The sequence below is a fragment of the Herpailurus yagouaroundi genome, unplaced genomic scaffold, assembly GCF_014898765.1.
Source record: "Herpailurus yagouaroundi ecotype Mexico unplaced genomic scaffold, PumYag 220, whole genome shotgun sequence".
Lineage (NCBI taxonomy): Eukaryota > Metazoa > Chordata > Mammalia > Carnivora > Felidae > Herpailurus > Herpailurus yagouaroundi.
Window position 1 is genome coordinate 3,861,016 of NW_024412451.1, and position 16,382 is coordinate 3,877,397.

The following is a 16,382-nucleotide window of genomic DNA, read 5'->3' on the forward strand; positions in this document are numbered from 1 at the left end:
CAACTGAGCTTTACGCCGCTGGGTGCGGCAGGCATAGGCCTGGGCCGCCTCGAGCACCGCGCTGATCTCCGCCGTGCCGCGCGTCGGGGATGTGATTCCACCATTGCAGGGCTGCGGGCCGCAGAGGGCGCTGCTCGCGTCTTTCGTGGGGGTGGGCGGGGAGTATGTGCCAGGGTGAGCTTCCGCGGGGGGCACCGGGGCTGAGCTTTGGAAGACCCGGAGGATTTGGGGTAGAAGAGGGAGGAAGACAGTCTGGGGCGGGGGCGGGGGTGGACCAGGGCGTAGAGTTTCATCTCTGGCACAGACAGTTCCACCACTAGAGAAGGAAAGCAGCCGTAGACTGCAGGCGAGGCTGTGCTGTGTTAACACTTGACTTACAAAAACAGGCAGGAGGCTGGATCTGGCCCCCAGGCCTACCTAGTTGCTGACCTCTCTTGACTACTGTGCTTGACTGTCCCTTGGGCCCAAGAGAAGGGCTTGTGCAAAGGGCCTGTGGTGGGTGAGAGAAAGGCAGGGCTGCTGCGAGACCACCTGCAGGGTGGCGGGGGTCCAGGCTGTGATGGGGAAGGCAGGCTGATTGGGACTGAGATGCGGGCAGGCCTAGACCCCAGGGCCCGGAAGACCCGGCGTGGTGCCTGGCCTTTGCCCTGAGTGCACCCGGGAGCCATGGGAGGGTTCTGAGCAAGGTGGGGAGCAACGCCAGTTTGCTTTAGCAGATCCCTCTGCTCTATATGATCAGAGACCGGGAAGGAGGCCGGAGCAGGACCTGGGTGGGAAAGAAGGGCCTGGGCCAGGGCAGTGCTGCGGGTTTGGGGGGAGGGGATTGGGTTTCAGAAATGTTGGCGATGTGCAGGTGTGGCTGGAGGGGGGATAGGAGAAGGGGAACCAGGACAGCCTCGGTTTCTGACCCACGTGGGCGGTGGGGACTCGGGGAGGAGGGAGGCCTTCCCTGCTTCCGAGGCTACTTTAGCTGTTGTAGGTGGGTGTGAAGTGCCCGTGGGCCCAACCAGGAGGTGTCAAGAGGCCCCTGGACACACGGGTCAGGAAGGGCTGAGCTGGTCTCGGATGTCACCTCCTCGCCTTTCCCGCAGGTGTTCGATGTGGCCCCCCCTGGGGTTCGGAAATGCATCCTCTCCACCAACATCGCTGAGACCTCAGTCACCATTGATGGGATCCGCTTCGTAGTAGATTCTGGTAAGGGCTGCTCCCTGCCACCGTCCCTGGGCCCTAGAGAGAAGTGTGGGGTTTGGAGACGTGCAAAGGTGGCGAGGGACCTCCAGACCAAAGCAGGGAGTGGGCTGTGGGGCAGTGGTAACATCGTAATCTTCTCAGACGTTCCAAACTTGTCCCTGCCTCGGGGCCTTTGCACTTACTGTCGTCTCTGCCGAGAGCCATCTTTCTCCACGTATCTGCAAGGCTCACTTCCTCCTCATTGCAGGGCCTGCGTGAATGTCTCCCCATCAGAGAGGCGCACCTTGTCCACTTCTGTGATCTCCCTTTCCTCCTGCCGCTGGTGCTTCCCCTGCAAGGCCTTGATTTTCTTCAGAGTATGGGCATTGTATTTTATGCCTGTTGATCTATTTATTTTCTGTCTTCCCAACTGGACTGTTCTCCGGGAAGTCAGAGTAGCATAGCAGTGAGGAGACACTGAAGCCAGCCTGGCTGTGTGACCAAGGTCGTGTCACTGACACTAAGTTAGTCAGTTTGCTTGTTTGTAGAATATGCAATAACAGCAGAGCCTCCTTTGGGTTGTAAGGATTAGAATTTAAACATTTTTTTTTTTTAATTTTTTTTTTCCAACGTTTTTATTTATTTTTGGGACAGAGAGAGACAGAGCATGAACAGGCGAGGGGCAGAGAGAGAGGGAGACACAGAATCGGAAAGAGGCTCCAGGCTCCGAGCCATCAGCCCAGAGCCCGACGCGGGGCTCGAACTCACGGACCGTGAGATCGTGACCTGGCTGAAGTCGGATGCTTAACCGACTGCGCCACCCAGGCGCCCCTAGAATTTAAACATTTAAAAACATTTTTCAACGTTTATTTATTCTTGAGAAAGACTGCGCGAGTGCGAGCAGGGGAGGGGCAGAGAGAGAGAGAGGGAGAGAGAATCCCAAGTGGGCTCTGTGCCGTCAGCACAGAGCCCAGCGCTGGGCTTGAACCCACGAACCGTGAGATCATGACCTGAGCCGAAATCAAGAGTCGGACGCTCAACTGGCTGAGCCACCCAGGCCCCCCTAAAAACGTTGTTCGCTGAACACTGACATGCCGTCGCTTTTAAGGTGCGTCCTACTTTCAGAGACAGAGAAAGTGGGAAAAGTCAGTGTTCGAATTGATGAACTGTGTCCTGTTCGGCCCCGTGAGCCCAGGGACTTTGTTCACGGCTGCGCCCAGTACAGTGCCCGGCTCGTGGCAGGAGCTTAATACTAACGGTTGGATGGCCGGGCTCCCGAGCACACAGAGGCTGCGAGAGTAAGAGGTGTGTGAATGAGGACGCGAAGGAATGGCTCAACAACACGCCAGGGTCAAGGCCAGAATGAGCCCCTGGTTGGCGTTAACGGGATAAAGGAGGAAGCCAGGCTGTCCGGGAGTGAGCGGTGAGGCGGCGGGCCCGCGTGGCCGCTGCCCACGGTGTCCCGTCTGTCCCCGCCCAGGGAAGGTGAAGGAGATGGGCTATGACCCACAGGCCAAGTTGCAGCGGCTGCAGGAATTCTGGATCAGCCAGGCCAGTGCCGAGCAGCGGAAGGGCCGGGCGGGCCGCACGGGCCCCGGCGTCTGCTTCCGCCTCTACGCTGAATCGGACTACGACGCCTTCGCCCCCTACCCCGTCCCGGAGATTCGGAGGGTGGCCCTCGACGCGCTGGTGCTGCAGGTGAGGCGTGGTGCCGGGAGGAGCCCGGGAGGACCCGGGACGGGACCAGTCCCAGGGCTTCAGGGCCAGGAAGGGCAGAGCAGGGCAGGGCCGGCCTGGCCGGGCCACGGAGGGAAGCTCGTCCTTCCCAAGCGTCAGATCCCATGGCGGGGGGACGGTTGTTCCCCAGATCCACAGGCTCGTGGGAGAGACCTCGTGACTCCGTCAGAATGCTTTCAGCTGTAGCAGAAAACCCATCGAGAGGTGGCTTTGAAAACTGGGGTTTCTCCGCATATTTTGTCCAGACTCTTACCTCATCAGTTAGCTTTGATTGGATTAGGCTGCTGGGCCCAACAGGCCCACTCACATAGCGGCCAGTGCCGCAGAGCCGGCGAGGGAGCGCGGGAGGGTTTGAGGGCCAGGTCCCTCCACCCGCCTTGCCCTGGTTAGCGCTCTGTCCTGCGGCTGCACCTCCCCCCAGCGGAGCCTGGCCAGCGTGGGTTCTGTGGTCCGGCAGAAGAGGAAAAGCGGAGCGAGCTGGGGAGGGCGGATGGCTTCCCCAGCAGGCCCCCCCGGGCGGGAGTGGCCAGTGGCACAGACCAGCCCCTCTGCCTATGCGTAATGCACTCTGATGGTCTCTTTTTGATTTCATTTTTTAAATTTTACCATTTATTTTTGAGAAAGACAGAGAGGGTGTGAGCAGGGGAGGGGCAGAGAGAGAGAGGGAGAATCTCAAACAGGATCCACACTGTCAACACAGAGCCCGACGCGGGGCTCAAACCCATGGAACTGTGAGACCGTGACCTGAGCCGAAGTCGGAAGCTTAACCAACTGAGCCACCTAAGCACACTGTGGGTCTCATTTAAACAAAAGAAGAAAAAATTTTTTTTTAACATTTATTCATTTTTGAGAGGGAGAGAGACAGGGCACGAGCAGGGGAGGGGCCAAGAGAGAAGGAGACACAGAATCCGAAGCAGGTTCCAAGCTCCGAGCTGTCAGCACAGACCCCGACGTGGGGCTCGAACCCACAAGCCGTGAGATCATGACGTGAGCTGAAGTCAGACACTTAGCCGGCTGAGCCCCCCAGGCACCCCTGATTTAGGGGACTTTTAGATGAGCATTGGGTGTTCTCCCAGGCATGATCAAGGTTTCAAGAGCAGGGAGGGAGGGGGGCCGGCTGGTTGCCGGGTGGGTGGCCCAAGCTTGTGCCTCCCCCTGGAAGAGGCCTAGGAGAGGAGGTCACCTCTCGGCGAGGCTGGCCGAGCCCCCGGGCCCTCTGAGCTTTCCCCGTGCTCTCTTGCGGCCACGTGAGCCCCCCACGCCAGCCTTTCCTTCATCTGCTCCAGGGAGTAGCTGATTGTTTATACCTCGCCAGACCCGGCGACGGGTGGGTGTTGTGCTTCAGTCTCTGGGCCACTGAATTAATCAGGGTTCTTTGTCCAAAGTGAGAGAAACCCAGCTCAAACTAGCAGAGCAGGAAAGGGGATTTCACGAGGTGGTGTGTCCATCGTGGGGCGCGGTCTGGCTTAGGAACGATTAAGGACTCCTCTACCCGCTGTCTCGGGCTCGTCTCCAGGGAAAAATGGTCCAGCAGCTCTGGGCTTCCACACCGACCCCTTGCAACCAGAGAGGATATCCCGACTTCTGTCTCCCAGCGTCGGATGGCAGAATCCCAGGAAGGATCCTGATAGGGCCTGCTCAGATCGCGTCCTCCTTCCTTCATTGGTTGCTATGTCGAGGGGCTGAGAAACCAAGAAGGGCCTAGCTTAGGTCATGTGGCTTGCTCTGTGGCCGGGGTCTGGGAGAAGAGGTGCTGGGTAGATAGACAGACAGACAGACAGACAGTGGTCCTTCTCCCCTGCTTCTGTGTGATGGGCCTTGACATTAGGAGTTTTAAGGGATTAGGAGCTTGTGATCCGCGAGCCCCCTGCCGGTCCTGAGTTCCCCATTCCTGGGGGACTCGATTGTCATTCCAGATGAAAAGCATGTGCGTGGGGGACCCGCGAACCTTCCCCTTCATCGAGCCTCCACCACCAGCCAGCCTGGAAACGGCCATCCTCTACCTCCGGGACCAGGGGGCCCTGGACAGCTCAGAGGCCCTCACCCCTATCGGCTCTCTGCTGGCCCAGCTTCCGGTGGACGTGGTGATCGGTGAGGACTTCCTTTAGGGGTGATCACACGGGGCCCCGGGAGTGGCTGCAGGGACCATTCGCTCTCTGGGTGACTCATAGGCAAATCCGTTCTCTCACTGGGCCCCGTCCATTCATTCACAAGTCTCCCTGCCGGGGACCGTTCTGGGCGCTGGGGGTACAGCAGTCAACAGACAGGCACCTCTCCTCTGCACAGCCTGTCCCCAGCTCCACCCTGGCGCCCCCCCCCCCCCCCGGTGTCGTAAGGATGTCAAAACCCTCTGCCTCCTCTTGCTCATTCCTGAGTCATCCCTGCCCTTTCTGAGAAGCTCACTGACCGAGGTGCGTTCTGGTCTGATTCTCCTGACTCGAGACTTTCTGGATGATCCGTGTGGCCCACAGAATATTCCCAGAATGGTGCACGACTGTTTGTGGCACCATTTCCAGGCCCGATGCCCAACAGAATTCTCTGCCTGTGTTAATGTCGTTAAAACCCCCACCAGTACCACACCCTGGAGCCGTGGTGGGGATGGCAGGCTGCGTGCCACCGACCCCGAGGACTTCTTTTTATTTGTTGTAGAAGGAGACGGGGCGAGAGCAGGGAGAATCGGATCTGAGAAGAAAAAGAACATTCTGTGAGCATTGACTGTATGTCAGTGAAAGGGTTTACGGGCCTTCTGTCATTTCATGCTCACCTGGTGAAGGGAGGGCCTCCGGTCACCCCCTCTGTACAGAGGAGGAAGTTGACGCTTGGCCAGGGACAGAGATAGATGCGACGGGGCCCGGAACAGGCAAGTGATAGAGCCTGGATTTGATCACTCGCTCACCCAGGGTCACGCAGTTGGCAGAGCTGGGAGGCGCTCCCCAGCCAAGCTGACACTGTCGGTCCCCAAGCCCTGTGGGGCAGGAGGCGCCAATGACCCAGTGCTGGGCGGTCCCGGCGCCGACGGCTCAGTCACTGTTGTCACTCTGTGCCGGTCGGAGCTCCGCGTGTTTCACAGGAAAAGCACATTACATCCTCCCAGCAGGCAGGTGGGCTAGGCCCATTTCCCAGACAGGGAAACGGAGGCACAGAGAAGTAGAGGGACTCATCTGAGGGACAGAGCTACAGGGTTCTGGGACAGCCTCGTCCTATTGCCCAACTTCAGTTTACGAGGCTAGACGTACAACAGGAACTTTCCAGAAAGGCAGCCAAGGAGAATGGTGAGGATGAGTCAGACGCATGATACGCAGGCTGCTGACTGTGGGGCCAGACCGGGGAAGGGCTCGGTTCCTGTTGAGGAGCGCTGGCCGATAGGAATGGTTTTTCACCTCATTGGAGTCACGTTCTAGAGAGAGGAGAGGGATACCGTGGCGGGGCACGGGGAGTGCCGGGAAGGGAAATAAAGCCAGGAAGGGGGGTGGGGAGTCCGTTGTAGGGAGGAGAGCCGGGCAGGCGGTGGCACTAACAGCAGCCACCCCTTTGTGCCCGCCTTGTGCCCCTGGAGGCGGGAATTGGGTTACCTCCAACCTACAGATGGGGAAACTGAGGCCTTGCCCAAGCTCATGTGACCGTGGAGTGCAGCGTGTGGACTTGATTCTGTCTGTCTGGCTCCCAAGGCCCCTTGTGGGCAAGGTGGAGGGAAGCTGGGGCAGGGTGTCCCGGGGCCCAGGAGGCTCAGCTCAGGGTCCCTCCCATCTCCCACCCCCGGCCCCCCAGGGAAGATGCTGATCCTCGGTTCCATGTTCCACCTGGCGGAGCCCGTGCTCACCATCGCGGCTGCCCTCAGTGTCCAGTCGCCCTTTACCCGCAGCGCCCAGAGCAACCCCGAGGGTGCAGCCGCACGGCGGCCCCTGGACAGTGACCACGGGGACCCCTTCACGCTCTTCAATGTCTTCAACACCTGGGTGCAGGTGAGGCCGGGGGTGGGGTCACCCCTGTCTGTGTCATTCTTCATGGAGTCGGGGGAGGCCCTCCACGCCAGGGAGGGCTACAGAGCCCTCTGCAGACTGGACGGGCCCCCGTGTCCACCATTCATTCCCGTGGGTGTGGGGCCCAGCCTTGAGGGGAGGCTGGGGTTTCTAAAACACTGAACAGACCCACTGCTGACTGGAGAAAGTCCACACCCTTGGGTGGCACCTGTATATCCAGCACATGCTCCCCGAGCCCCTGTTCTGGGCCTGGCCCTGTGCTGGGCAGTGCTGGGGACCCAGCGGTGGCTAAAACCGCCTGGCCCTGCTCTCCTGGGTCTCACAGGGCAGCGCAGGGAGGCAGACCTGGCCCCAGACAGTGACCACTCAGAATGGGCTGTGATGGGGAGTCCAAAGGGCCGAGAGAGCCCAGAGGGGATGTCTGACCCAGTGTGGTCTGGGAGGGCTTCCTGTAGGAGGGGCCAGGGGAGGCTGAGAGCCGGAAGAAGGAGGAGAGCAGGTGTCCTTGAGGGAGGCCTGACAGATCTCCACCTGCCTCATACTCTCCCAGCGGGCTGGTGTCTGGGCCCGTGCTGGGGGCGTCTGGGCGGTGGGTCAGCCCCTGCACCCTCCCCCAGCTGGATAGGCCCAGACGCCCTGGTTTCTGACCTGCACCAGGTGAAATCCGAACGGAGCAGGAGCTCACGCAAGTGGTGCCGCCACCGGTGCATAGAGGAGCATCGGCTGTACGAGATGGCCAACGTACGGCGCCAGTTCAAGGTGAGGCTCAGGACCGGGGGAGGGTTGGGTGGAGGCCAGCAACAAACCTGGCGGGGCCGGGGGAAGGGTGCAGAGTGAGCACGTGTGAGCATGCTCCGCGGCACAGCCTCTCTTCTCTGATGGAGCGGAGTCCCTCCCTGCACCCCGCCCCCACCTCCCCCGCCATCAGACACTCAGATGTGGGGTGGCCTGGGTGGGTCTAAGGGGTAGAAATCCAGGAGGGCTTCCTGGAGGAGTGGCCAGGGTCGGCAGTCACACGCTCCCTCCTCGTGTGGAACTTGGCCATCTAGAGCGGGGGGGGGAGGGGGGCCCAGCTTGCCACGTAGGCTGAGCTCTGGGAGGCCTCGTGGGGGGATGGGCGGGGCACCAGCTCCGGCGTGGATGTCCCGGCGGCAGATTCCAGTGCCACGCGGCTCAGGGCCTCCACTGTCATGAGGAAAGGGGGACAATGACAGCCGTCCTGTGAGGATTAAGTGGGTGAAGACACGTAGAGCGTTTAGAACAGGGCCTGGCGCACAGGTGCCACGTGAGCCTTTGCCACGTTTACTCTGTGGTCCCGCAGCCTGCCTGTGTCGCGACTGTTCCACGGGCACCTCGCCGTGCCTTTCGGTGGGCGTGCAGGTGCCGCGGGGGAAAGTCAAGTAAGACTTGCCGGCGTGACGCGCTCCTTGTGGTTGAACTTGGGCACGTCGAGGCCCGGAGCGGGTGGTCACCCGACCGGGGCCTGCCATGCAATTTCAGGAGTCCCCCTGTTGGGGACCGCTGACGTTCTGACCATTCTCAGCATCTGCCAGCATCACTGGCTTTCCAGAGCAGTGGTTCCGCTTTTGTGGGCACGCAGACCCCGAGAGAGTAGCAGAGGGCGGGGGTCCTCGTCTCTCTCTGTCACACGTGCACACGACGTCCGCGTCCTCCGAAACAGAGGGGCCGGCGAGTGGCGGGCCCCGGGCCGGAACCTGCGTCTGGGTCCAGCGCCCACCGGCCCGCCCCGCGTCACTCACCCGGGCCCTGCCGCCCCCAGGAGCTGCTGGAGGACCACGGGCTGCTGGCCAGGGCCCGGGCCCCGAAGCCAGGGGACAGCTACAGCCGGCTGCGGCAGCGCCGGGAGCGCCGGGCACTGTACCAGCTGAAGCGCCGGCACGAGGAGGGCGGGGGACACAGGCGCAAGGTGCTGCGGCTGCAGGAGGACCCGGATGGCTGCTCCAGCGAAGAGGACCCGGGGGCCGGCGACAGCGTGGACATCCAGGTGGGCGCCGGGGGCCTGTTCCGGAGCCTGGGGCGGCAGGCAGGGTGGTCTCGAGCAGAGGGGGGCCCTGTCCTCCCCTCCGGAGCCAGGGTCTCGCGGACGGGAGCGGGCCACCGCCATCCGCGGGACCCTCGGGTCCACGTAGCCTTGTACAAGCCGCGTGGGCATCGGGATGGGGCCCCCAGGAACCCGCCTTCCCCCGTGTTCCCGCCAGGATGTGAAGTTTAAGCTGCGGCACAGCCTGGATCAGCTGCAGGCGGCCACCACCTCGGCCCAGGACCTGACGCGGGACCAGGTGGCCCTGCTCAAGCTGGTGCTGGGCCGGGGCCTCTACCCGCAGCTTGCAGTCCCGGACCCGTTCAACAGCAGCCGCAAGGACTCGGACCAGGTGGGCCTCCACTTGCTCGCCGGCCGCACGTGGGTTTTGTCATTCAGCAGGCCCTCCCTGCCCCGCTCCGTGCCGGGGACTCAGAGATACGGAAACAGTCCTGGCCCTGCCCTCGTGGCCTCCAGGCCAGCGTGTGGGGGCAGATCTGTACCTGGACGCGTGACCCAGGGTGCTTGCAGTCGGGATCGGGGGACATGGGGGGGTATCTGGCAAGCCTGGGCTGCAGTCAGGGAAAGCTTCCTGGAGGAGGGGACTTCGAGGGGAGACACGGTTGGGGGAATCTGGCAAAGAGCCGGAGGGAGAAGGGTTCTGGGCGGCGGAGAGTAGGTCCGAGGGCCTCTGTCACCTGGCGTCTGCCTTTGGCCCCTCCAGATTTTCCACACCCAGTCCAAGCAGGGCACCGTGCCGCACCCCACTTCCGTCTTTGCCAGCAGCCCGGAGGTTCTGCACACGCAGGAGCAAGAGGCCGGGGGCGGTGAAGGGAGCCGAGGTACCGTGAGTCTGGGTGGTGAGGGGGAAACCCTTTGGGATGTGAGGAGCGGAGACGGTGACGTCAGGGTGCCCCTCACTATCTGGGGTTACCCCCTTTCTCCCCCGACATTCCGCCTTCGCTGGGGCTGTTGTCACAGGACCTGCAGGCATGGAGGTCCCAAGAGCCAGACCTCACTGGGTGACCTTGGCCAGTCCGCTGCCACACTGAGCCCCGCCCTCCCCACGGAGGGGTGGGGTGGGGAGGGGGTGACCGATGGGGGTCTTTGGCCACTCCCCAGGCCAGAGCTTTTAGCGAGTAGGTGGCACCTGTCCTCTGAGCTCTGTGTTCTCCCGGCTCAGCCCTGCCCAGGGGTTTCCCTCAGGCCCTGTGGGCACAGGGGCAGCATTCTGGCATTCAACACCAGGAGCCGCCTCAGCGAGGCTTCAGCCAGGCCAGGCGGGGGGCCCTCCAGAACGTTCGGTGTGGAGCGCGTGCTCTCCCGATGGCCGTGGTATAGCCGCGCGCTCTGTGTGAACTCTGGGGCACAACCCATCTCGCTCCTTGTCTGTGAAGAAAGTACCATACGGTATCACAACATGCTAACCTGGAAAGGTCAGGGTTAGAACGGGACGCATCTAAGGTAGAATTTGCAACTTGTTTCTTAAGCCTTTAACTGCTTGTAAATCCCTGGTCCCTTAACCCTCTTCCTGCTCCATTGTTGTTCTCCTCTGACTTTTAATTTTGAAAATCCAGATGTCACACAGGTAGAGTAGGACGAGCCCTCAGTACCTTCATCCAGCCTCTGTAGCCGCCGTCTGGCCACCTGTGTCTACATCACCTCACTTTTTTCTTTTCTTTTAAAAAAATTTTTAAAAATGTTTATTTATTTTTGAGACAGAGAAAGACAGAGCCTGAGCAGGGGAGGGGCAGAGAGAGAGGGAGACACAGAATCTGAAACAGGCTCCAGGCTCTGAGCTGTCAGCGCAGAGCCCGATGCGGGGCTCGAACCCACGGACCGTGAGATCAGGACCTGAGCTGAAGTCGGACACTTAACCGACTGAGCCACCCAGGTGCCCCTCACTTTTTTCTTTTTGCTGGAGCATTGTACAGCAAATCCCAGACATCATATCATTTAGAAATGATTAAAATAATGACTGATTTTTTGCAGTATTATGATGCCACTGTCACTCCTAATGAAATTAACGGTATTTCTTTAAAAAACAAAAACAAAAAAACCCTAGTATTTCTTAACATCGAATAACGCATAGCGAAAGTCGTATTCATTGTGACAAAGTATTTGCCAATAAGTCACAGACACTTTATACACATGAGCATATATATTTTTTTAAAGAGTTTATTTTTGGGTCTCCTGGGTGGCTCAGTCAGTTAAGCGTCCAACCCTTGGTTTTGGCTCAGGTCATGAGCTCACAGTTCGTGGGTTCAAGTCCCGCACTGGGCTCTGCGCTGACGGCACGGAGCCTGCTTGGGATTCTCTCTCCCCTCTTGTCTCTGCCCCTCCCCGCTCGGGCTCTCTTTCTCTCCTTCTCTAAATAAATAAACTTTTTTTTTTTTTTTTTAAGTTTGTTTATTTTTGAGAGACAGAGCAGGAGAGGGGAGAGAAACAGGGAGACAGAGAATCCCAAGCGGGCTCCACACTGTCACCACAGGGCCCGACGCGGGGCTCGATCCCACGAACTGTGCGATCATGACTGAGCCAAGGTCCAGAGTCGGACGCTTAACTGGCTGAGCCCCCAGGCGCCCTGCGTGAATGTGTGTTTTCTACGGGTGTGTAAATGCCCCGGTGGGACCGGCAGCCCCTGGGGAACGGGCCAGTGCAGGGGTGGGGGGCTGTGGGTGGGACATCCGGTGGCAGGGGCGCCCTGAGCTGTTGTCCTGACCGTTCCAGACGACAAGGACAAGCTGAGCAGCAGGCACCAGCTCCTCACCTTCGTCTCCCTGCTGGAGACCAACAAGGCCTACCTGGTGAACTGCGTCTGCATCCCCGCGCTCCAGGTGCGTCCCGGCCCCACGCGCCCCAGCTCCCGGGTTCGATGACCGTGTCCCCAGGGCAGGAGGCTGGGATGGGCCTGCAGAGCCGCCTTCCCCCAGCCGGCTCTGCGTTCCTGTGCTGGATAAATACTTGCCGAGCGCCTGCTGTGTGTCGGGAGCCGTCGAAGGCACTGGCGTGACGGCGGTGAACAAGACGAGCGCACATCCAGCAGGGCAGGGTGGCAGTAAGGACTGTAAAGCATTGCATGCTGTTAGCGGGTGAGAAGCACTTGGGGAAAATGAGAAGAATGGGGTAAGGGGATTGCGGAGGGGCGGGGTGAGGGTGGGGGACAGGCTGTTGTACGAAAAAAGGTGAGCAGGGTGGGCCTCGCTGAGAAGGTGCTATTGCACCAAGACCTGGAAGAAGGGAGGGAAGGAGCCACGGGATGCTTCGGGAGAAGAGTGTCTTACAGGGAACAGCGAGTGCAAAGGCCCTGAGGCCCACCCATACCCGCCAGGCCCAGGGAACAGCTGGACCAGCGTTGGTGAAGGGGAGAATGGCTGGAGATGGGATCAGAGAGAGGAGGTCAGAGAGGTAGGGGAGACTGGAGCCCCCACCCCGGGGGAAGGTTCAAACAGAGCTGGATCAGAGTCTGCCAGGCAGAAGCGGGGAGCCCAGCAGGGAAGTGACTGCAGTCATCCAGGCGGGAGGGGGTGGCCACGGAGGACATGCTTAGGTTGCAGATAGGTTCGTGTGTGTGTGCGTCTGCAGCCAGGAAGTGAGAGTCCTGCCAGCCTTAGCGGCCACGCCTCGTGAGTTCTGCGTGCCACCCTGTGGTTCTAGGCCAGCCGTGATTCTCACTTTATGGGGGAGATGAGGCTCAGGGGGCAAGGGGGGCATGTCGCTTGCCTGAGCCACACAGCGAGCAGGCGGCCGAGCCAGAGCTCCAGGGCCGCGCGACGATGCCTCCCGTGCCCCCCAGATGGGTGTCCCTGTTCCCAGGATCCCTCGCTTCGATCCCAGGGAATGTAGAGGGAAGAGAGAAACCCTTCAGGCTCCCCGAGCCTCAGGGGATTTTGTGGGCACTGCGATTTCCCCGTGAGAGCTGACTCTGACCTGCCCAGTTGTGTATTCGCTCAGACGTTTCTTGAGCGAGTGCCTCGCACCAGGTGCCGATTACTGTTCTAGGTGCTGGGGGTTCAGTCGTGATCAGAATCCGCAAAACTGCCTGTGTCCATGGGGCGCCTGTATGAGTGGGGGAGGCAGACGAGAAACAGAAACACAAATAAATAGAAACCATAACACCAGATTCTCCTATCCGCACCAGAAAGAACAAAGCGGTAAGGGGACAGAGTGGTGGCAGTTAGTGGACTTCTGGGAGGAAGCAAACATTTACTGGCTGCGATGCTGCCTGGCCATTGTCTCTCCTCTGTACGATTGGTTTCTTTCTTCGTTTTTTTCTTTCTTTCTTTCTTTCTTTCTTTCTTTCTTTCTTTCTTTCTTTCTTTCTTTCTTTCTTTCTTCTTTCCTTCCTTCCTTCCTTCCTTCCTTTCTTAATGCTAATTTGTTTTTGAGAGAGCGAGCATCAGTGGGGGAGGGGCAGAGAGATTGGGGTCAGAGGATCCAAAACAGGCTCTGTGCTGACAGCAGAGAGCCCGACACGGGGCTCGAACTCACAGACTGCGAGATCATGACCTGAGCCAAAGTCGAGCGCTTAACCGACTGAGCCACCCAGCCGCCCCTGTTTGTATGTTTTGAGGATAAAACTTGTGTAGGATGACACGTGCACACGGCAGGTACGCTGATGAGTGTGGACAGAGGCATCCACGCGTGTAAGCTCAGCCCAGCGGAGACGCGCTTTCCCTCAGCCGTCTGCCTCCGACGCGGGATGGCAGTCCTGACTCCTTAGAACAAATGGCAGTTTCCGCTTTGGTCTTGGTGCCGCGGTTTTCCAAGTAGACCGTCTGCTCCGTGGGGGCGGGGACTCTTGTCTCACTCACAGCCGAACCCGGAAGGGGTCCTGGCCCAGAGTAGGCGAGCAGTATGTGTTTGCTGCGAGGGTGGACGCCCACTGTCTGTCTTGCGGTCCTCTCGCTTCCAGTCTCTCTTGCTGTTCAGCCGGTCCCTGGACACCAACGGTGACTGCTCGCGCCTGGTGGCTGACGGCTGGCTGGAGCTCCAGCTTGCGGACAGTGAGAGTGCCGTCCGGCTTCTGGCGGCTTCCGTGCGGCTCCGTGCCCGCTGGGAAAGTGCCCTGGACCGGCAGCTGGCGCGTCAGGCCCAGCAGCGGCGGCCGGAGGTGGACCAAGAAGAGGAGGAGGAGGAGGATCCGGTCGCCCGCAAGGAGGTGGCCGACCTGAGCAGGGAGCTGCTCAAGTTCACGGCCTCCAAGGTACCTGCCCCGCCCACCCCCGGGGGGGGGGGGGGGGCCACGCCCCACCTTGGCCAGAGGGGTGCCCGCCGCAGGGATCCGGAATCCAGAAGGCCTGGCTTCTAGCTCGCTAAGGGGTCGCACATTTGTGGGTTTCCAAACCAGACAAGTTGAGGACGAGCCCAAGGTCACACAGCTGGTAAGGGGTGGGGCCCGGATTTGACCCCAGGAGCCTGGCTCCGCTGTTCACCCCTGCAGGTCCCTCCCTCCCAATTCATCAACACAGGCTTACGCTCTGTGTGTTGCCCCTCGTTAGCGGTTAAGGGTGTGCAGGACGTGCCAGGGAAGCTGTCCGTAGCTGTCTGTCCACAGAGGAGCATGGGAAGAATCGGGCGGAGCGGATTTGAGTTCAGTTCCCCACCCCTTAAGCCGGGAGTTGCGAATCGCTCCTGATTCTACCCTGTGTGGATGGGGTGGAGACGACGGTGTGAACCAGGGTGACTTCCTGGAGGCGCCGCAGGCCCAGTGAGCCAGGGCGAGGGGAACAGACCGGCGTGCCGGCGAGGACGGGCAAGGTGGCCGGATGGAAGGTCTGGCTGTGGTCCCACAAGTGACAGGGAGCACAGGAGGGGCCCGGGGCATCGGGGCATGTTTTAGACAAGCCCCTGGTCCAGAGTGTCTGAGACCCTGTTGTGATTGGGCTAAGCAGTTGGCCCCGTAACTGAACCGTCCAGGGTCAGATTTCAGGTACGGCTGGATCCAGGTGCCCTAACAACGTCTCCCTGGGTCTGTCACCCCTCTGTCCTGTCTTTCCTTCCCCAGGTCCCCTACAGCCTCCGGCGGCTCACGGGGCTGGAAGTCCAGAACCTCTATGTGGGACCCCAGACCATCACAGCCATGCCCAGTCTTCCTGGCCTCTTTGGTAGCTCTGCCTTGTCCCCTCACCCCACCAAAGGGGGCTACGCAGTCACTGACTTCCTCACCTACAACTGCCTCACGGTAAGCGTGGACCCCACCTTGGCCCCTCACCGCCCCACCCCCCAGCCCCCGACGATGCCCCACCAGCCACGCCCCCACCTGGTGCAAGGATGCGCTTTCAGGACGAGGCCTGCCAACCCCGGGGTGGGGGTGAGGGTTCCGGGACGGGTCCCAGGCTGGTGGCGGCCAGCTGGGCAAGGGGCCAAGTCCCGACGCAGCCTCCTGCCTCAGAGCGACACGGACCTGTACAGCGACTGTCTCCGCACCTTCTGGACCTGCCCCCACTGCGGCCTGCACGTGCCCCTGACGCCCTTGGAGCGCATTGCGCACGAGAACACTTGCCCCGAGGCCCCACAGGACGGTCCCCCAGGTGAGGATGGGGGGGCGGGCCGGGACACCCATCCACTCGCCCCACGGCCGTTTCCCGTGAGCCCAGGCGTTCGTTCACTGGACATCTGGGGACTGGTGACTGTAGTCCTGGTCGGTGCCACATACAGGCTTTGTCCCAGAGACCCCGAGCCGGGACGGGGAGGGTCTGGAACGCTCTTCCTCATCTCTTTGTGTCCGTCTCTTTTCAGTCCCTGTGGTGCCGACCCTGGTCTGCCTCTTTCTGTTCCTCTGTCCCTCGCCACTGTCTCTCTTGCCCTTTTCTCTGTCCAGCTGTCTCTGTCTCGGCCACACCCACCCTGTTGTCACCCCAGGGGATGCCACAGCGGGCGGACCCCAACGCCGTGTCTGCCGCATGCACCACACACGGGGCTGGTCGGGGAGACGGCGGAGGGGCCCCGTGGTCACCACCCCAGGGCTCTGTCTGTCTGTCTCAGTCACTCACCCCGTGGGACACAGCGTTCAGGCTTGCCTGTGTGTGTATTGATTGAGGAAGGCTTCCCTCAGGAGGCAGAGCCAGATTCCCCAGAGGCTGGGATGGCGGTGGGGGGGGGAAGCCTGAGCCCTGCGGGTGCCTGGGATTTGGGTGGGGAGCGCTCGGCAGAGCAACCCCCCCACAGCCTCCCTCCCCCTCTCTCTCAGGGGCTGAGGAGGCCACCCCCGAGCCCCTCCAGAAGGCGTCCGTCCTGCAGAAGCCCTACCACTGCGCGGCCTGTCAGAAGGACTTCCTGTTCACACCCACGGAGGTTCTGCGGCACCGGCGGCAGCACGTGTGAGCCTGGGACCCCAGGGACCCTGGGACTCCCGCCCGAACCCGCGGCCTCAGCTCCGAGCCGCAGGGTCTGGCCCAGCCCGGCCAGGAGGGGTGCACATACGTGAATAAAGTCTCCTGTGCTGACTCTGA

General features: G+C 60.9%; 1 protein-coding gene across 2 annotated transcripts in view; it reads left to right on the forward strand.

Annotated features, from left to right (window-relative positions):
• DHX34 (DExH-box helicase 34) overlaps positions 1-16,382 on the forward strand; it is a 25,233-nt gene extending 8,851 nt beyond the window's left edge. For both annotated transcript variants that reach the window (XM_040457537.1, XM_040457536.1), the window contains exons 5-17: positions 1,092-1,194; positions 2,651-2,868; positions 4,824-4,998; positions 6,676-6,869; positions 7,545-7,646; positions 8,668-8,892; positions 9,107-9,280; positions 9,653-9,770; positions 11,659-11,765; positions 13,844-14,134; positions 14,936-15,112; positions 15,323-15,461; positions 16,121-16,382. In XM_040457537.1, the coding sequence (XP_040313471.1) occupies positions 1,092-1,194; positions 2,651-2,868; positions 4,824-4,998; positions 6,676-6,869; positions 7,545-7,646; positions 8,668-8,892; positions 9,107-9,280; positions 9,653-9,770; positions 11,659-11,765; positions 13,844-14,134; positions 14,936-15,112; positions 15,323-15,461; positions 16,121-16,254 (2,157 nt within the window). In that variant the 3' untranslated portion in view covers positions 16,255-16,382. The remainder of the gene's footprint in view (positions 1-1,091; positions 1,195-2,650; positions 2,869-4,823; positions 4,999-6,675; positions 6,870-7,544; positions 7,647-8,667; positions 8,893-9,106; positions 9,281-9,652; positions 9,771-11,658; positions 11,766-13,843; positions 14,135-14,935; positions 15,113-15,322; positions 15,462-16,120) is intronic.